Raw genomic sequence first — 21144 nt, 5'->3', positions numbered from 1 at the left:
TTTTTTGCAGTATCCTCAAGAAATTAGACAATTGGACTATCAACCAGGTTTTGCCATTAGGGGTCTCCATTATGATATGCAAAAGGTATATTTGTTAATTTTTTTATTAGCAATTTGATTTTAAAATAAAATCTTTATAAATTTTGTTTTTAACAACCTAACTCTGAAATGTATGATTTTCCTTGCATATTAAGTGAATAGAAATATTTTTGTAAACATATACCATAATGGATTTCTTGATTTATTAATATCTTTCTTTCAATTTAAATAAATAGACACTTTCTTAAACATTTTTAGGTAACTTTAATTTTTATTTCTTCATTTTATTTTTAATTTTAGTAGCCTGTCAGATTATTTAAATAAGAAAGAGATATCAGAATTTGAATTGATCATGGATGAATTGTTTTGCTTTTAATTTTTGAAGTGAATCTATGCAATTGTTATATAACTTAAAGTAAATTGTATAAAGCAATGTAGGTCTATGACAGTCTTTTTATTGGCAGAGAGTTTACAGAGATTAAGCTTTCATAGTTTTGAAACCTAGGGCATAATGTTGGTAATGTGAAAAGTCTTGGGCACCATCCCTCTGTAGATCCTAGATAAGCTGGTACTCTCATTGTTTTGAAGCTGTATGGGATTCATTGGAGACAGCACCAGTTCATCGTAACCATAGTGCAGACCCATAACTAATGTGCCATCTTTGTTCAAAATTTGTATAGGCTTTTCTAGTTCTTATAAGTTCATTATTGTATCTAAAGTACATGTTCTCTCGATTGAAAAATATTTTAATAAACATGTTAGTTTATGCCAGATATCCTCTTAACTTTTTCAATCATGAAGTAGCAATTCAGTGTTGAAATTCAAGGNGCCCTATGGTTCCGTGGAAAGGTTACAGCGGCTACACGAGATAGTACTTTTATCAGGTGTTCCGCCGAAAGAACGTTAATTATTTAGAGTTCCATGGCAGAAAAATATTGAGAGCCCCTGACCTAGATCAACTAATTCAAATACTAAAACAGTCTAAACTAATTTGTACGACCACCTTTTATAAAGACTCTTCCATTATAACGACCATTAAAAAAAGAATCAAAGAATCGATTCATATAACCGTTCATTTTAGTGAATTGATTCTAAAGAATCGATTCATTTAAATGAATCGATTGGCACATCACTATTGCTTGCATAAGAATATATAAATATTTGAGATAAGAAGCATTTAATTATAGTGAAGGGAATGTTTTATTTCACTATGTCAACCTTCATCTATCATAAGCTACCTCTAGATGGAATTAGGTGAACATGTCTTATATACTAGTGAATTAGTATTTAATATTTATAGTGGTAGTTACGCCACAATAGTAATAATACGAATAATAAATATGGAATAAATAATTAAAACGTTTTTTTTTATTTTGATCTTGGCATATTTTTTTAAATTTCCGAAGGAATATTTAAAGGACCATTTTATAACATTAGTGTAATTCATGAAATTCTTCATACTTAATAAATAACATTTTTAGTTTTCCGATGTTTGAGGGACCGGTAATAATTTACGAACAGATAAAAAGTTTTTTTGAGCACCCTATGTCAGAAATTATAGCAATAAACCTGTAGCTTGTATAGATCCCTTTGCTCATTGTGTGAAATAATTGCATAGAATTCCGTAAGCCTAGTTTAAATATTTAATGAGATACGAACATGCTTGCTAATGTTCTTTTGCTATAACTTTAAAAATTCAAATTAAATTTAACAAAATTTTTTGAACACTTTTTAATTGATAGCAAAATTATTGTTTCCAAATCTAAATTAATTCATTAAAAATTACGCAATATATGAGCATTCTTCAAACATTTTTCTAAGTAGTTTTTGTAAATATCGGAGGAACCTGGAATTTGAATTAGAGCCTGGAGCCAGAGCCCTCCGGAGCTGGGGTTCTAAATTTTCCTTTTGCTCCAGTGCTCCAGCAATATCATTTCATTTCACAGATATCCCTAAGACCTACCGCATTGTAACGACATTGCCCGTTAGCTGTAGAAAGTGTATTATCTGCATTAAACTGCATTTAATAATGATGTAAGATCAAATAAGAAAGAGGATTTTATTAGATTCAGTTCTTTTCTTCGGAATGAACAAATAACTGAAAATCGAATTAAATTTTTATTTTCCCTACGAGCTGATGCTTAAGTTATCATTGTTTTTCTTAAATTTCATGACAAAAATTTCAGTTTAAAATCTGAAACTCAAAGCGAACATAAATATTTATTAAAATTGCCGGAGCTTTAGAAACGATGGAGCATAGCTTATTATCTGTGAACAGAGCGGGAGCATCGAAAAACTTTTGGCTCTGGGCTCCTGGTTCCTCTTTACCTCGTTAATCACCCTTACACTATTGGTCACAGAATAAAAGAAATCGAATAGCTAGAAACAAAACAGAAATAAACAAAAAAAAATGTCGATAGGTTTGTTAGGGAAACACTTCACCCTGCCTTATAAGTCTCTCTAACGCTATTGCTTACAAAATGAAAGAGCGAGTCAACATGCCGAAGAAAATTCATAAAAGGAATAAAAAATGTACAAGTCCAGCAAGGAAAAAAAATGAATTGATCGGTAAGGTGGGGGGTCGTTGTTGTAGATCATCTACCTCGCCCTAGAGCTGCACAAAGGGCTATCGGCGACGGTCTGGGAAACATCCTTGAGGATGATCCGACGACATTATATCACAATTTTGATCCTCTGCAGCGGAGATGGCACCTACACCTCAGTAGCCCGACGACCTGCACGCGAAGTCGAGCACTTTACGGTGGCGCAGTTTAGCCAGGACCCATACCGCACACCCTTGATCCCTACGCGGACTAATCCAAGTGGTCACCCACCCACACACTGACCACAGCCAGTGATACTTGACTTCTGTGATCTGCTTTGAACCGAGTCGTAACGATCAATCCACTTGCGGGACTAATGTAAGGGGTCAAAATTAGGTAGAGAAACTCCTTATTAAGAAGGCTCTCGTATGCTTTTGGTAAAGGCCATGCGTTTCANCCGCAGTGGCTGGTTGATACGAATTCTGCTTTCGGTTTGCATCGAACTCAGTGTTGACGTAAAATAACTTCAGTGGTCATGGTGGATCATGGGTCAAATTCCTATTATTACCGGGCTAACTGTGGGTGGGTTTCGTCGTTTTTTCTCCATGTAAGGTGATCGTGGGTTTATTAATTTGAAAATCCCCTCGAAGATCAATTTGCCCCAATGCTTGACCCAAGAGTTCTCTTGTCTTCTGGATTGGGTTCAAAATTACAAGGCTCCGGAGTTGAACATTAGTAGTCGTCAACTCAAAAAATTGTTCAACAATGGTTATAAAATAAAATAAAATTATTTCGATGTTTATTACTGAAAAATTTTAAATCATGCTTGAAAAATTAATCATCATCGACAAGATATGCTTTCATTTCAGGAATCAAGAAATTGGATCAGAGGAGAATACGTTGGTTTGGGATGAAACACACATATATTCAAAATCAAACAATGAACACGAGCCATTCATTAATCTCACCTGTCACTGTTAATTCCGTTTCCGCTTTATCTTCATTACCAGAGCTCGTCAAGACGCAGATGTACCTTCCGCTGTCCCTTATCTCAGCGTTTCGCAAGATCAGAGTGCCACCAACCATTTCTCTTCGGTGTCCCAGGCGTACCGGAGTCGTGGAAGCTTCTTTTCTGTACCACCTGTAATTAGGCAGCGGAAAGGCCTGTCCCGCACAGGGCAATAAAGCTGTTTCTCCCGTTTGAATCAGAATCCGAGAAGATGTATGGGTAATTCTTGGCGGCACTTGTCCATAGGGCTCTGAAAATAGTGAATGTTTAAAATAAATTCTGAAACCGTGAAATAGTTAATTCAACATTGCATCAAACACACATTGTACAGTCGCTAGGTAAATTATCAGACACACTATGAAATTCTGTGCAAAATCTTAATTATCAGGTGATACTATACAGCTTTATTACCTTTATGCGACTGAAACCGGATTGCACTTGTTTACGTTCGTGTATCCTATTGGTTAACATTGTAATGCAATACGTTAAAAATAAATACAAATAGGGAGAATATGAAAAATCTCCTGAATGAAAACCCATTACATTTATGTTTGAATATAAGAGTTTTGAATATAAACTCGTGCAAAACATGTTATTATTTCAAAACTACAGTGCGTCTAATAATTTGGTCTAATTGTTATACTATACTAATATAATACCTGATATAATAAATATTCTGTATTTGTATAATAAATCGTCTAATTTATCCAATCGTCGAATTTATATCATATATTGTTTAATTTAACCAATTGGAAACAGAAAGGTAAAAAAGTGTAATCCGGTTTCAGTCACGTAAAAACAATAAAGCTGTATAGTATCACCTGATAATTAAGATTTTACATTGAATTTTTAGTGCGTCTAATATATTGGCCATGTTTATGTGAATCGTCATTTTCGGTTTACAGTTTACTCGATAGTATTGGGTTATTAATTAAACATGTTAATTAAACATATTATTATTTAATTAACCATGTTAACATGTTAGAGATAATTGGGCACGTGAATTGTTGCGTTCTGTTTATACCGTAAATTGGGAAAATGATGGAATGCTTATTGGTTTGCGTGTGTAGAATCGTAGTTTCCGGTTTACAGTTTACTCGATAGTATTGGGTCAGTTTTGAACTTGTTTTTTTCCCCAATTTACGTCGCACTAGAGCTGCACAATAGGCTATTGTCAATGGTCTGGGAAACATCCCAGAGGATGATCCGAAGACATGCCATCGAAACTTTGATCCTCTGCAGAGGGGGTGACTCCCCTGCTTTGATAGCTCGACGACCTGCACGCGAAGTCGAGCACTTTACGGTAAGACAGTTTAACGAGGACTGATAGCACGCACCCTCGATCCCGACGCAAGCTGATCAAAGTAGTCACCCACCCGCGTACTCACGGCAGCCAGCAATGCTTGATTTCAGTGTTCTATCAGGAACCGTGTCTTTACGATAACTCCACTGATGGACCCAACGATCTCGAGCAATTTCTTGAGAGCCGTGATGGCTCAAGGGATAGAGCGGTCGCCTTCCAATTAGGCGAACCGGGTTCGAATCCCATTCGATACGAATTCCACATCCGGCTTACACCGATTACAGTGCTGGCGTAAAATATCCCCAGTGGTAGATGGATCATGTGTTAGAGTTCCCTTGCCGTCAGGCTAACCGTTGGAGGTTCTCGTGGTCTTCCTCTCCATGTACGCAAATGGGGGCTAGTTCAATCAAAAAGTCCTCCACGAAGGCAAATTTCTCCCAATACTTGATCCAATAGTTCTCTTGTGTAGTGGATTGGGTTCAAAATTACAAGGCTAAGGAGTTGAACATCAGTAGTCGCAAACCCAAATATTGGGTCGGCTGTTCAACGATGGTTATAAAATAAAATATATGCATTGATAATAAACTGTAAGTTTCAGAGTAGTCAATTGCAGGGATGACTTTACATTAAGTTTTTGAACGAAAATAGGTTTAACAGCAAAAAACGCTTGTTTATTTGCTTACGTATACTATCGGTTCACGTGGGAAAGGGAAATCACTTTTTTCCCTTTACACCGATAATGGATACGTTAAAATAATATGTGGTCAATAAAAAGTACATCTTTTTATCAATTCAAGTCCACCATCATCAATTCTACCTAGAAAAAATGTGCAACTTTTCAAAAAGATCGATCCATTTTGAAAAATCGATGCCATCACCCTTCAAAAGTAAAGCATTGAGAAAGTTCCATTTTCACTCGCGATCAATAAAACTAAATATGAATATTCATTATTTTAGAGTTTTATTCCAATTGAACTAATATTTCATCATTTTATCCTACTAGAATTTTTCTTTCTTTTTGGTATCGGTTTTATTAGGTCTTCACGAAGCACGTGCAACCCATAACTTTACATATCATAACCTTTAACATACAAAACATAGTAAACCTTATCATACTTAATGACGCGTTTGTTAGAAATATTTTTTTATTTTTTTTCTCATGTATAATTCATTAGTCAAAAGTCGCAAAATTAAAACTAAGTAACTATTATCTGTATTTACTAAGCCAGTTCAAAATCATAGCGCATTTAAGATTTCATTTAACATTTCTTGGAAGAAGAAAAAAAAATCAGGACAGTTTCGGGAATCTAATGAAGCGTTAATATGTTCGCAAATAAACCCCAATTACATCAAAGGCATTTTCTTGTCATTATACGAAAAAGAATCTTTATTTATCCAGAAACAGGAAACAAAACGAGATTTTCATTGACTGTAGTTCGAGGGAAAGTACAGGAGAAAAAAAAACTTGGAGAAAATTGCTTTTGAGATGAATAAATTCATTAATCCCATTCATGCATTCATGGTTCCGGATATTTCATTCGGGAATGTTCCTTTTCCCAAATTATCCAGTTAGAAGGCAGGATAAAAGATGACAGCGAAAAAGTGCGCTAAATCTCCCAGAAATTAAATACTTTTGGGTACACTTCCTTTCAGAAAAGTTGTAAGGGGGGTTTCCCCTCCCTAAATGCAAATATTTATATTTCTCTTATCTTGTGTTTAATTATAAATTTATTCTTTTGGTGAATCTCTTAAGGTTTAAGAGATTTAAAAATTTGTGAGTTCATCATTTCGATTAATTAAAAACAGTTATTTCGCTTGTTCTACAATTGTTGCCTCATAAAATCTTCATTTCTTTATTTTATTCCATAAATCTTGTTTGATATATACAAATGCATATTTATATTTATCTCTATTTGAATGACTATCTGGCATTGCATCCGTAATGTTTTATTATAATAAAATTGGTATTTACACTATGACTTACTTTTAATTTTCATGAAGACATATTTAAGATTTTTTTCTTCCATTTTAGGTGAAATCTGCAGTTTATCGTCAACGTGTGATTGATATTAACCTTATTGCACCTAACCTCCTTAAGCTCTTGCATACATATTCATAACGATGTTTCTCTGCAGCAGAAAAGTATTGTGGAACAGATGTTATATCTATGCAATTAAATGTGTTTTTAAATTAGCAAGAGATGAAGTAAATTACCTAAGATAATGAAATTTTTCCGAATGTGTGAATTGGGCTTGATTAAGCTGCTCCTGAAATTAACCAGGCGAATTTATGACAGTTTTTCAACTATGTTTGAACTTTTGTTGCTTGAACAGTTTTGTCATACACACTTACTGCGCCTGTAGTAAATGACAAGCTGAACCAATAATCCTTCATTTAATTCTTATACTATGGTTCAATTGAACATCGTATACATGCAAAAACATATGTCCTTGTTATTATGGTTCAGTTTATGAATACAGAATGTGTTTTACAATAAACTGATCTCTCCTAGTTCCTACTCTACTCTATCATATTCGTTTTCTTTTTAAGTAATTTCACTAGAAAATGTAATTTCACTAGAAAATGCAATTTCACTAGAGCTACGTTGCACTAGTGCTACACTAATAGGATTTTAGCGACATCCTTACTGATGAACCGAAGACAATGCTGGTGCATGAGCACGCCATACCTCAATTTTAATTGGAAGGTAGATGTTGGTAGTAATCATCCGACCTTCTCACCACGCTCCCAAACCACTGAAATTTTCATGAACTCCTTCGGTTATAAAATCACCACTGACTGAATGGATTTCGAATCACTAAGTCATAATTAGAGAAGGGACAGTCCGATCAGACTCCCAGACTTTAAGCACTGGAAATTAAACTCCGATAGCATCAAAACAAGTTGTTATTCTTATGTTAAACCATCATAAATATGTCTGAATTCCTACATTGGGTTGATGATGGTGCATAATCTTTCTAACATATGATTTCTAAGAAAATATGATGGAAATTTCTAATGGTTCAATATGAACAAACCATCAAAACAAGTTGTTATTCTTATGTTAAACCATCATGAATCTGTCTGAATTCCTAGATTGGGGTGATGATGGTACATGATCTTTCCAACATACGATTTCTAATAAAATATTATGGTTCAATATGAACAAACCTTCAAAACAAGTTGCTATTCTTATGTTGAACCATCATATATCTGTCTGAATTCCCACATTGAAGTGATGGTTACTTATGTTGGTTACCATGAAAGATTATGTTGGTTCATCAATGGAAAACAATCAAAAAATTTTGACTTGGGTAGTAAGCGACAACTAATCCTTCCCCAACGACAGAGCAGCTATTGCTATTTAGAACAAAATATTTATGCAATCCGTGGAGTAATTATAAAAATGATTGCAAAAACGCTCGTACAAAATAACTTAACTCTTTAAGTTCCTTCTTCAGGATGCTATTTAGACTAAAATCAGTAAATAAATTTAAAAACAATTGTAAATTACAGTCTCTGGCCAAATTATTCGACGCACTGTAAGATTCTACGTAATATCTAAATTATCAGGTGATAGTCTACAGTTTTAATGTTTTTACGCGACTGAAACCGGTTTAAACTTGTTATGTCCGTGTATCAATTAGTTAATATTGCCATGCAATACGTTAAAAATAAATACAAATAGGAAGTAGATAAAATATCTCCTGAATATAAACCCATTACATGTATGTTTAAATATAAAAGTATTGCATATAAACTCGTGCAAAACTCTAAACACTACAGTGCATCCAATAATTTGGTCTAATTACTAATATAATTCTTGATATAATAAATATTCTATATTTATATAATATATCGTCTAATTTATCCAATCGTCGAATTTATATGATATATCGTCTAATTTATCCAATCGTCGAATTTATATTATATATCGTCTAATTTAACCCATTGTTACACGAACATAAACCAGTCCAAACCGGTTTCAGTCTCGTAAATGCAATGAAATTGCATAGTGTCACCTGATAATTAAGATTTTAAATAGGCTCTTATAGTGCGTCTGATAATTTAGCGAGGGATTCGCTAAACATTGAACACTGATATGAATTTCTGAAATAAATATTGCAACATTATAAGCCGAAGGAATGTTTTATGTTTAAATCAAAGGAATATTTATGGAATTCAATCTATTTCGAAGCTGAGAATTTAGGGTTAAGTCTTATTCTGCATCCCGCAAAGTAAAGATTTGGAATTTTAAGCCGCTGTTTTCCAAAATCCAATATTCACCAAGACGTAAATGTTATTTCCTTTTTGGTTTGCTGGGCGTAAAATCAAGAAAATATCTTTCTTCGAATATGAAAGATTCAAACTCGAATCAGTATAAAAATATTCGACGGATCGCTGCGAATCATCAGAAGTGAAAAATTCAGACGGAAATAGAAAGAAAATTCTACTATTCATCTCTTTGTACCATTTCTAGAAGTGATATTTACTTTCCTCCTCATCTGATGCGAGTAAAATGGCGCTACCATTTTTTTTTTATTCCACAGATGGTTCGAAGATTTTGCACAGCAAATTCTCCGTTGCAAAGCTCGCCTTACATTGATTTCAGACGATATCAGAATGCACAATGAGGTATCAACGTAATGCATTCCGATAAAAAAGAAGAAAAAAAAAGAACGTCGTAAGTGTCAACTATTGAAAAGCCGTAAGATTGGCTGCCTGCTTCAGAATTTTTCACTCATCAAGAGTACGTGACGCGATTTAATGTGGAATATATAAAATATGTATGCTTCTTTTTTTTCCTTCTCGCATCCAACTTGCTAAAGTGTATTTTTGAAAGCCAAGAAAATACCAAGAGAAAATGATGCAAATACATATTGATGAGAGCTGAAACATTTTATGGCACAAAAATAATTGATGTCTTTTACGGTACGAACAAGTGAAACGCTGAATGGAATAGATAAAACCCTATATTTGACTTACATTTTTAGAATTTAGATTTCAAAGGAAATAAATCCTTCCTATTAACTATAAATTATATTTTTTGTGATTAAAATATATGAGACAACATGTGTTATGAGGAAATATGTGAATTAAAATATATTTTTTATGATTTTTCTTAAATTTCAAATCTAAACTCTAATATAAAAGACCCATTGTCAAAGATACCTTTGACGCTAATTTTCATTATACATATTCCATGTGCTTTTGTTTATTATTTTGTATCAATTCAAGTCTAAATTGAAAAATATTATAATAAGCATTTTGAAAATTTATGGTTATGAAGTCGTCGGAAGTCGTCGTGGATAAATCTTCAGAGGAAGGCATTGGCTCACATTGGGCTGTCTGTCCAACTATGATGATGATGGTTATGAAGTATGAAGCACTGATGTCCCTTTGAACGTTAAAGGTAAATTCTTCCAAACACAGCTTACTTTTCCAAATAGTAATTTTTCAAATTTGAACTTATTTGCAGTTATTTAGATTTAAGAGAAACAATTATTCATCATTTAAATTTATTTGATTTACGAAATCAAATATTGATAAATATTTCAATAGGAAGGAAAAAAATTACACTACTTTTTTCAGATTTTGTATTTTGTGCAAATATGATTAAGATAATCTAACAGATTTTTTAGTGACTATTAGTCTGTTTTTTATAATTAAAAAATAGTAAATACATTTTTACTTGTAATTATAGTCTCAGAAAAAAATATATAAAAGAAAAACTGACATAACAACGTCCCAACATAAAAGGAATATATTGGGCAACGTTTGCTGCAATTTTATGTCTGAAAAATAATATTTAAACATTATTTTTGTCTATTTTTATGCTTTTACAAATCAAATGTCTACGCTAAAACATGTACGGACCTACCATCATTAATGTTTGCTAGATAAAAGAGTTTTTAATATTTTGTTGGATAAAATTGCTGCAGTGATTATTCGTTTGAATTTTTTTTTTAAAGATTTTAAAGTTTTAAATATAAAGATAAAAACTTTTTAAGGATAAAAACTTTTAAAGATAAAAACTTTTAAAGATTAAAAGTTTTCTTGTTAAAAGTTCTTGAAAATCTGCAATACGCCCTTAGGTAGAATAAATCAATCTATCTAACAAATACAAATTACAATGTAATAAATAAATAAATGAAATAATCTAATTAAAATAAAAATAAATAAAATGAAATACAATAAATAAAATAAGTTAATAAAATTAACTATTCAAATAAAAATATGTTTTCCGGTTCGTTTTTTTTTAGATATCGAACTTCCATTTCACGGAATTCTCTTTTTAGAGGACTAAATCGGAGATCCCTGCGAGGATCAACTAATCAAGTATAATATCTTCTAGTTCCTGAACAAGATTACTAGAGATCTGGCGTAAAGAGGTATTCCAGTTGAGAATACGAAACAAATGATTGTAACAATAAAAACGAATTCTCTGAGTAATGGGTCTTAAAAACATTTGAAAAGGGCATTAAACACAATATTTATTGAGAAAAACCATTAAATTTATTTAATATCTATCGATTTTTAATTAATATGATGACATATGTTTCCCATCAAAAATTTTTCAGCTCTCTCTCTTTTTTAAAGTTTGTTTTATTTTTACTTCAGATGCATAACGATTTCATCATGTATCGATATACACATATTTATATTTATAACAGCCGACCCAATTTTTGGTTTGTGACTACTAATGTTCAACTCCGTAGCCTTGTAATTTTGAACTCAATCCAGAAAACAATGAAACTTTTGGATCAGTATGGTTTGTTATGGGAACATGGAGGACCTTGTGACTAGACAGATTTAACGTGAGTCCGGCACCGTTTACTACGAGGGGAGTCTTTGACCGGCGGGGATCGAAGCCGCGACCTCTTAGACTTAGACCCAGAGCCCTATATCCCGGTCTCTATCTACACATATTAAAATAAAGTACAAATTTGGGGAGATTGCAAATTTATATGTATTTTTAGTCCAATTATATGTTTTGCTGTCTTGTGATCCAGTGGCGCTGTGGTTTATGGTGCTTCTCAAACCGATGAAAATCGCATGTACGATTCTAGCTGCCAACTAAGTAAAGAGCGTGTATAGGTGCTTAAGATAATATAAGAGCCGCGATGGCTCAGGGGATACAGCGTTCGCCTTCCAATGAGACAAACCGGGTTCGAAGCCCAGTCGAAACGAATTCCACATCCGGCTTGCACCGAACACAGTGCTGACGTTAAATAGCCTCAGTGGTGCATGGATCATGGGTTAGAGTCCCCTTGCAGTCAGAATAACCGTGGGACGGTTCTCGTGGTCTTCCTCTCCATGTAACGCAAAGGCTGGTTAGCTCCATCAAAAAGTCCTCCACGAAGGCAAATTTTTTCGATACACGATCCAGGAGTTCCCTTGTCTTCTGGATTGAGTTCAAAATTACAAGGCTGGTCTGTTTTGCTTACTAATAAATGCGAACTGAGTTACAAACATTCTGAGTTACAAACATCCTTTATTTTCCATGTGAAATTGTTTCCTTTTATTAACTTTGCACCCCTACTGAAGATGCGACATCAATATCTCTTCTGATTGTTACTGTTTATTTTCTTTGTAGTGTTTGTTTCNATTTTAAGTCAAATCTGTAGCTTATCGTCAATGTCTACAATTAGTGCCACATAAAATCTTCATTTCTTTATTTCATTCCATAAAACTTGTTCGATATATACAAATACGTATTTCTTTTTATCGTTACCTGAATGACTATTTGGCATTACATTTGTAATGTCTTATTACAATAGAATTGGTATTTACATTATGTCATAGTGTAAATAGTAATAGTGTAAGTAAGTCATAGTGGCTGTGACTTACTTTTAAGATTTAAGACATATGTAAGATTTTCTTTCTTCAATTTTAGGGGAAATCTGCAGTTTATCGTCAATGTATGATTGATATTAACCTTACTGCACTTAACCTCCTTAAGCTTTCGCATGCATATTAATAACGATGTTTCTCTGCAGCAGAAAAGTATTATGGAACAGATGTTATATCTATGCAATTAAATGTGTTGTTTTTTAATTAACAAGAGATAAAGTAAATTACCTAAGATAATGAAATTTTTCCGAATGTGTGAATCGGGCTTAATTAAGCGGCTCCAGAAATTAACTAGGCAAATTTATGACAGTTTTTCAACTATGTTTGAACTTTTGTTGCTTGAACCGTTATGTCATACATACTTACTGCGGCTGTAGTAAATGACAAGCTGAACCAATAATCCTTCATTTAATTCTTATACAATGGTTCTATAGAACATCGTATTCATGCAGAAACATATGTCCTTGTTATTATGGTTCAGTGTATGAATACAGAATGTGTTTTACAATAAACTGATTTTTCCTAGTTCCTACTCTACTCTATCATATTCGTTTTCTTTTTAAGTAATTTCACTAGAGCTACGTTGCACTAGTGCTACACTAATAGGATTTTAGCGACATCCTTAATGATGAACCGAAGACAATGCTGGTGCATGAGCACGCCATACCTCAATTTTAATTGGAAGGTAGATGTTGGTAGTAATCATCCGACCTTCTCACTACTCTCCCAAACCACTGAAATATTCATGGACTCTTTCGGTTATAAAATCGCCACTGACAGAATGGATTCCGAATCACTAAGTCGTGATTAGAGAAGGGACAGTCCGATCAGACTCCCAGACTTTAAGCACTGGAAATTAAACTCCACTAGAATCAAAACACATTGCTATTCTTATGTTGGACCATCATATATCTGTCTGAATTCCTACATTGGGGTGATGATGGTGCAGGATCTTTCCAACATATGATTTCTAAGAAAATATTATGGAAATTTCTGATGGTTCAATAAGAACGAACCACCAAAACAAGTTGTTATTCTTATGTTAAACCATCATAAATCTGTCTGAATTCCCACATTGAAGTGATGGTTACTTATGTTGGTTACCATCGAAGATTATGTTGGTCCATCAATGGAAAACCATCAAAAATTTTGACTTTGGTAGTAAGCGTAAACTAGTCCTTCCCCACTGACAGAGCAGCTATTACTATTTAGAACAAAATGTTTATGCAATCCTTGGAATAATTATAATGACCGCGAAAACGCTCGTGCAAAATAATTTAACTCTTTAAGTTCCTTCTTTAATATGGTATTTAGACTAAAATCAGTAATTGAATTTAAAAACAACTGTAAATAACAGACCCTAGCCAAATTATTGGACGCACTGTAATATTCTACGTAATATCTTAATTATCAGGTGATAGTCTACAGTTTTATTGTTTTTACTCGGCTGAAACCGGTTTACACTTGTTTATGTTCGTGTGTCAATTGGTTAACATTGTAATGCAATGCGTTAAAAATAAATACAAATAGGAAATACTCAAATATATATCTCCTGAAGAATATCTCCTGAATATAAACTCATTACATGTATGTTTAAATATAAAAGTATTGCTTATAAACTCGTGCAAAACACTAAACACTGCAGTGCATCCAATAATTTGGTCTAATTACTAATATAATTCCTGATGTAATAAATATTCTATATTTATATAATATATCGTCGAATTTATCCAATCATAGAATTTATATTATATATCGTCTAATTTAACCCATTGTTACACGAACGTAAACCAGTCCAAACCGGTTTTAGTCTCGTAAATGCAATGAAGTTGCATAGTGTCACCTGATAATTAAGATTTTAAATAGGCTCTTATAGTGCGTCTGATAATTTAGCGAGGGACTGTGAAGACAATTTTATAAATTTAACATTTTCTAATCAATTCGCTAAACATTGAACACTGATATGAATTTTTGAAATAAATATTGCAACGTTATAAGCCGAAGGAAAGTTTTATTTTTCGAATGTTTAAATCAAAGGAATATTTATGGAATTCAATCTATTTCGAAGCTGAGAATTTAGGGTTAAGTCTTATTCTGCATCCCGCAAAGTAAAGATTTGGAATTTTAAGCCGCTGTTTTCCAAAATCCAATATTCACCAAGACGTAAATGTTATTTCCTTTTTGGTTTGCTGGGCGTAAAATCAAGAAAATATCTTTCTTCGAATATGAAAGATTCAAACTCGAATCAGTATAAAAATATTCGACGGATCGCTGCGAATCATCAGAAGTGAAAAATTCAGACGGAAATAGAAAGAAAATTCTACTATTCATCTCTTTGTACCATTTCTAGAAGTGATATTTACTTTCCTCCTCATCTGATGCGAGTAAAATGGCGGTGCGCCATTTTTTTTTTTTTTTTTACTCCACAGATGGTTCGAAGATTTTGCACAGCAAATTCTCCGTTGCAAAGCTCGCCTTACATTGATTTCAGACGATATCAGAATGCACAATGAGGTATCAACGTAATGCATTCCGATAAAAAAGAAGAAAAAAAAAGAACGTCGTAAGTGTCAACTATTGAAAAGCCGTAAGATTGGCTGCCTGCTTCAGAATTTTTCACTCATCAAGAGTACGTGACGCGATTTAATGTGGAATATATAAAATATGTATGCTTCTTTTTTTTCTTCTCGCATCCAACTTGCTAAAGTGTATTTTTGAAAGCGAAGAAAATACTAGGAGAAAATGATGCAAATACATATTGATGAGAGCTGCAACATTTTATGGCACAAAAATAATTGATGTCTTTTACGGTAGGAAGTATGACCAAGTGAAACGCTGAATGGAATAGATAAAACCCTATATTTGACTTATATTTTTAGAATTTAGATTTCAAAGAACAAAAAATACTTCCTACTATTTACTTTTTTAATATGATCTACGATTTTTTTTAAAATTTCAAATCTAAAAATTAATATAAAAGACCCATTGTCAAATATACTTTTGACGCAAATTTTCATTGAACATATTCCCCATACTTTCTTTCATTATTTTGCATTAATTCTGGTCAAAATAGAAAAATATTATAATAAGCATTTTAAAAATTTATGGTTATGAAGTATGAAACTTGATGTCCTTTTGAACGCTAAAGGTAAATTCTTCCAAACACAGCTTACTTCCAAAGAATAATTCTTCAAATTTGCACTTATTTGCAGTTTCTTAGATTTAAGAGAAACAATTATTCATCCTTTAAATGTATTTGATTTACAAAATAAATTATTGATAAATATTTTAATTGGAAGGAAAAAAAAATTCAAACTAATTTTTTCAGATTTTTTATTTTTGTGCAAATACGATTAAGATAATCTAAGGGATTTTTTGGTGACTATTAGTCTGCTTTTTATAATTAAAAAAATAGCGAAATATATTTTTACTTGTAATTAGAGTCTCAGTAAAAGATATATAAAAGTAAAACTGATGTCCCAACTGCATAAAAGGAATATATTGGACAATGTTTGCTACAAAATGCTATGTTTAAAAAATCATATTTAACATTATTTTTGCTTTATTTTTATGCATTTACAAAGGAAATGTTTATGCTAAAGCATATGCTGACTTACTGTCATTGATAGTGGCTTTAATGTTTTGTTAGATAAAATTACTGCAATGATTATTAGTTTTTTCTTTAAAAAATTAAAAGTTTTCTTGTTACATATTTTTGAAAATCTGCAATACGCCCTTGGGTAGAATACATCAATCTATCTTACAAATACAAAATACAATATAATAAATAAGTAAATGGAATAAAATTTATAAACAAATTAAAATAAAAAATAATAATAATTAAAAATTTTCTTGTTGCAAATTTTTGAAAATCTGCAATACGCCCTTGGGTAGAATAAATAAATCTATCTTACATATACAAAATACAATATAATAAATAAATAAATGAAATAAAAATTTTTAAACAAATTAAAATAAAAAAAAATAATAATTAAAAGTTTTCTTGTTACATATTTTAGAAAATATGCAATACTCCCTTGAGTAGAATAAGTAAATCTATCTTACAAACACAAAATACAATATAATAAATAAGTAAATGAAATAAAATACAAATTAAAATAAAAATAAATAAAATGAAATACAATAAATAAAATAAGTTAATAAAATTAACTATTCAAATAAAAATATTTTTTCCGGTTTGTTTTTTTAAATAACGAACTTTCATTTCACGGAATTATCTTTTTAGAGGACTAAATCGAGATCCCTGTGAGGATCAACTAATCAAGTATAATATCTTCTAGTTCCTGAACAAGATTACTAGAGATCTGGCGTAAAGAGGTATTCCAGTTGAGAATACGAAACAAATGATTGTAACAATAAAAACGAATTCTCTGAGTAATGGGTCTTAAAAACATTTGAAAAGGGCATTAAAACACAATATTTATTGAGAAAAACTATTAAATTTATTTCATATCTATCGATTTTTAATTAGTATGAGGACATATGTTTCCCATCAAAAGTTTTTCAGCTCTCTCTCTTTTTTAAAGTTTGTTTTATTTTTACTTCAGATGTATAACGATTTCATCATGTATCGATATACACATATTTATATTTATAACAGCCGACCCAATTTTTGGTTTGTGACTACTAATGTTCAATAATACTCCGTAGCCTTGTAATTTTGAACTCAATCCAGTAAACAATGAAACTTTTGGATCAGTATGGTTTGTTGTGGGAACGTGGAGGACCTTGTGACTAGACAGATTTAACGTGCGTCAGGCACCGTTTACTACTAGGGGAGTCTTTGACCAGCGGGGATCGAACCCACGACCTCTTGGACTTAGACCCAGAGCCCTATATCCCGGCCTCTATCTACACATATTAAATTGAAGTACAAATTTGGGGAGATTGCAAATTTATATGTATTTTTAGTCCAATTATATGCTTTGCTGTCTTGTGATCCAGTGGCGCTATGGTTTAGGGTGCTTCTCAAACCGATAAAAATCGCATGTACGATTCTAGCTGCCAACTAAGTAAAGAGCGTGTATACGTGCTAAAGATAATATAAGAGCCGCGATGGCTCAGGGGATAATGCGTTCGCCTTCTAATGAGGCGAACCGGGTTCGAATCTCAGTCGTTACGAATTCCGCATCCGGATTGCACCGATCACAGTGCTGACGTTAAATATCCTTAGTGGTGCACGGATGATGGGTTAGAGTCCCCTTGCAGTCAGAATTACCGTGGGAGGTTCTCGTGATCTTCCTCTCCATGTAACGCAAATGCGAGTTAGCTCCATTAAAAAGTCCTCCACGAAGGCAAATCTCTCCCAATACTCGATCCAGGAGTTCCCTTGTCTTCTGGATTGGGTTCAAAATTTCAAGGCAGCGGATTTGATTATTAGTAGTCTGAAACCCATAAAATTGGGTTGGCTGTTCAACGACAATTATAAAATGAAATAAAGAGAATATAAAACCTGTCGTGGATATACATTTTGTCGTTTAGGACGGCGAGAAGTTATGGAGTTACGGATGCTAGTTCTAGCGATGCCTAAGTCTTTGGATAGGGGTTGAAACTACTTAGTATGGTTTGGTGCTATGTGGGTTCTGCTATCATCAAAACCATTTGTGCATAAATTTAGATAGTCTGTTTCGTTTACTAATAAATGCGATCCTATTTACATGCCATAAAGTCGAAGTAAAGTGGCGAAGTAAATACCACTGAGTTTATTGCAAAGCTTATATATTGCGTTCCAGCAAGCCAGGTTGATTGGAACAGGTTGCGAAGTTAGCCAGCTTGCGCATGCGTAATCGTGCAATCGTCTCCGATCACCTGCTAATCAACTGCTATTTTTCATCTGAAAAAAGATTGCAAGACTGTGAGATATCTGGGGAAACTTTGGTCCGATTAATCGTCCCGGAAATCGGTTGCAGAGTTGCCAAAACTCTGCAATATCATTTCGATACTTTTTGGAATGGTGAATAACTCTATCAAAAAATGAACATTCTCATGACTATTTGAATTCAAGTACTTCGCCACATACATGTCAGATATTTGTCGGTGCTGGTCGTTGATGTTCTTTCAGTTAGACCTCATCACTGACCTTTTCATGGCTTTCAGAAATACCTCGTGTTCTCGATAGATGTCTCATTCCGGCCGAAAATTCACCACCGAAGTCCGTCTTTATAAGAGTTCAAAACATTACAATGACTTTCAATGGGTAAGGAAGCGATTGCATACTTGCCAGGGTTCATTTAAGACTTGATAACAATTCATCGCATCATTGAGGCTTTCACAAGAGTCAAAACGAGTTTAATGTCAATGCTTATTCTCGCTCTTCGTGTGGAAAAAGAAGATTATTGATGACAACACAAGCATACGCTGAACACCTCCTTTACCGATACAAATGCTTATGAGCTTCGCAATTAATTCCATGCCATTTGCCTTCAATACACACCCATTTACCAATAGGAAATATTTTCATTTTGTTTGAGATTTTCCGTAATTCCATGGTGCTTTGTGATATTCTCTCAGTCACCAGCCAGGACAGCTTTGAAAATAATAGAACGTTCTTTCAGACCTATCGCTGTGGATTATCAAAAATGGCTGAAATCTGACACATAAAAGTACTTTCTCCGAATAAATATACTTTTGTCCCCGTGTGGTTTTCGGTATTTGATACACAAACAATGAGAGTAACCGTGGTGTGATATATTTTTCAAAAATTGTTTTTTATTAAATCATTCTCTGGAAGACGAAGATTACTCTTGTAGATACATTATGATGAATCGTTGTAAGCTGTGAATATTAAATTCTTTCTTAAGTGCAGAATATTACAGAAGTAATGTTTCTTAATGTATTTTGCCACCAGTGTTTGATTGATTTCCTTTCGCATAATATTGTTTAGTTTATTTAATTACTTACGATAACAATAATATTGATTAAAATACTACTCGTTTAAATGATGTAACAATAATACAGTTTTTTTTCTCAGGAAGCAAATTCGAGGATTAAAGATATATCTATTTTTCGGTTCTTAATAGGTGGTTCAAACTTTGCAAAATGTAAATTAGTCATAAATAAACTGCTAAAGCTAGGTTTGTACAATAAATAATTATTTATCTTTCTATGAAATAAAATAGGCATGATCTTACCTGTAACAATAATTCTGGCAGGATTCGAACTAACTACCGTCAACCCTGTGAGTCTATGCTTCGTTCTGCAACTATAGCTGCTAAGAGAATCAGTTTGTTGCACATGCCGAATATGTAATTCCCCAGATTTAAATATGGTGTAACGACCTTAAAAAATAATAAAATGCATTAATAAGCAAAGATTCTAATTTTATTCAAACTTTATGTAATTTCAAAGCAAATAATTAAAAAAAATTAAATCTTAGTACAAATAAAGGGAATATTCTCAATTCCCATCATTCTTAATATACTTTGATTCCACCTTTATGAAATATATTTCTTTAGTCCCCGAAATAGCTATTTGGCTTAAGTTTTTGTTTTTCTTCATGACGAGAAGTCTTTATACTTCTAAAAAATTTTTTTAAAGTTTAGTAATAGTCGTTGTGTGATTAATTTAAAAGCAAATAATTAAAAAAAATTAAATCTCCGTACAAAGAAAGGGAATATTCTCAATTCCCATCATTCTTAAAATACTTTGATTCCACCTTTATGAAATATATTTCTTTAGTCCACGAAATAGCTATTTGGCATAAGTTTTTGTTTTTCTTCATGACGAGAAGTCTTTATACTTCTAAAAATTTTTTTAAAAGTTTAGTAATAGTCGTTGTGTGATTAATTTAAAAGCAAATAATTAAAAAAAATTAAATCTCCGTAAAAATAAAGGGAATATTCTCAATTCCCATCATTCTTAATATAATTAGTTGAATTAAAACATTCAACAGGTCTATTCTCTTCAATCAAGAACTTTTCAAGTTCTTTTTTTTATGAAATGTTCATTTAAAACCTTTCATACACAATAATTTTATGTCAACATAATAATGGTTAATTTATTACCCTTGTTATTTAATCTTCCATTACCAATTTGTAATTATTTTAACAACTTCAGAGCTTATCTATAATGTTTCTAAAGTTACCTCTTTTAAATTCAGCTAAGCAAATACCGAATTAGAAGAAAAAATTCTTCGAATGTACTGTTATTAGTAGTTTTTATTTTATTTCCTGTAATTTTGAACCCAATACAGAAGACCAGGGAACTCCTGGATCAAGTATTGGGACAAATTTTGCCTTCGTGGAGGACTTTTTGGTGGAACTAACCCGCATTTGCGTTACATGGAGAGGAAGACCACGAGAAGCTCCCACGGTTAGCCTGACGGCAAGGGGACTCTAACCCATGATCCGTCTACCACTGAGGATATTTCACGTCAG

The 21144-nt window shown here is 32.7% G+C and overlaps 1 protein-coding gene across 3 annotated transcripts in view; it reads right to left on the bottom strand.

The window, feature by feature from the left end:
* Positions 1 to 21144, bottom strand: part of LOC107453534 (cell adhesion molecule Dscam1) — a 139220-nt gene that overhangs the window by 62846 nt on the left and 55230 nt on the right. For all 3 annotated transcript variants that reach the window (XM_071185813.1, XM_043048070.2, XM_071185867.1), the window contains exons 4-5: positions 19900 to 20046; positions 3551 to 3841 (exon numbers count right to left, since the gene is read on the bottom strand). In XM_071185813.1, coding sequence (XP_071041914.1) covers positions 3551 to 3841; positions 19900 to 20046 — 438 coding nt within the window. The remainder of the gene's footprint in view (positions 1 to 3550; positions 3842 to 19899; positions 20047 to 21144) is intronic.

Source organism: Parasteatoda tepidariorum, chromosome 1, assembly GCF_043381705.1.
Source record: "Parasteatoda tepidariorum isolate YZ-2023 chromosome 1, CAS_Ptep_4.0, whole genome shotgun sequence".
In the NCBI taxonomy this organism is placed as follows: Eukaryota; Metazoa; Arthropoda; class Arachnida; order Araneae; family Theridiidae; genus Parasteatoda; species Parasteatoda tepidariorum.
The sequence above is the reverse complement of the archived record's forward strand: the minus strand, read 5'-3'. Positions and strand labels throughout refer to the sequence as shown.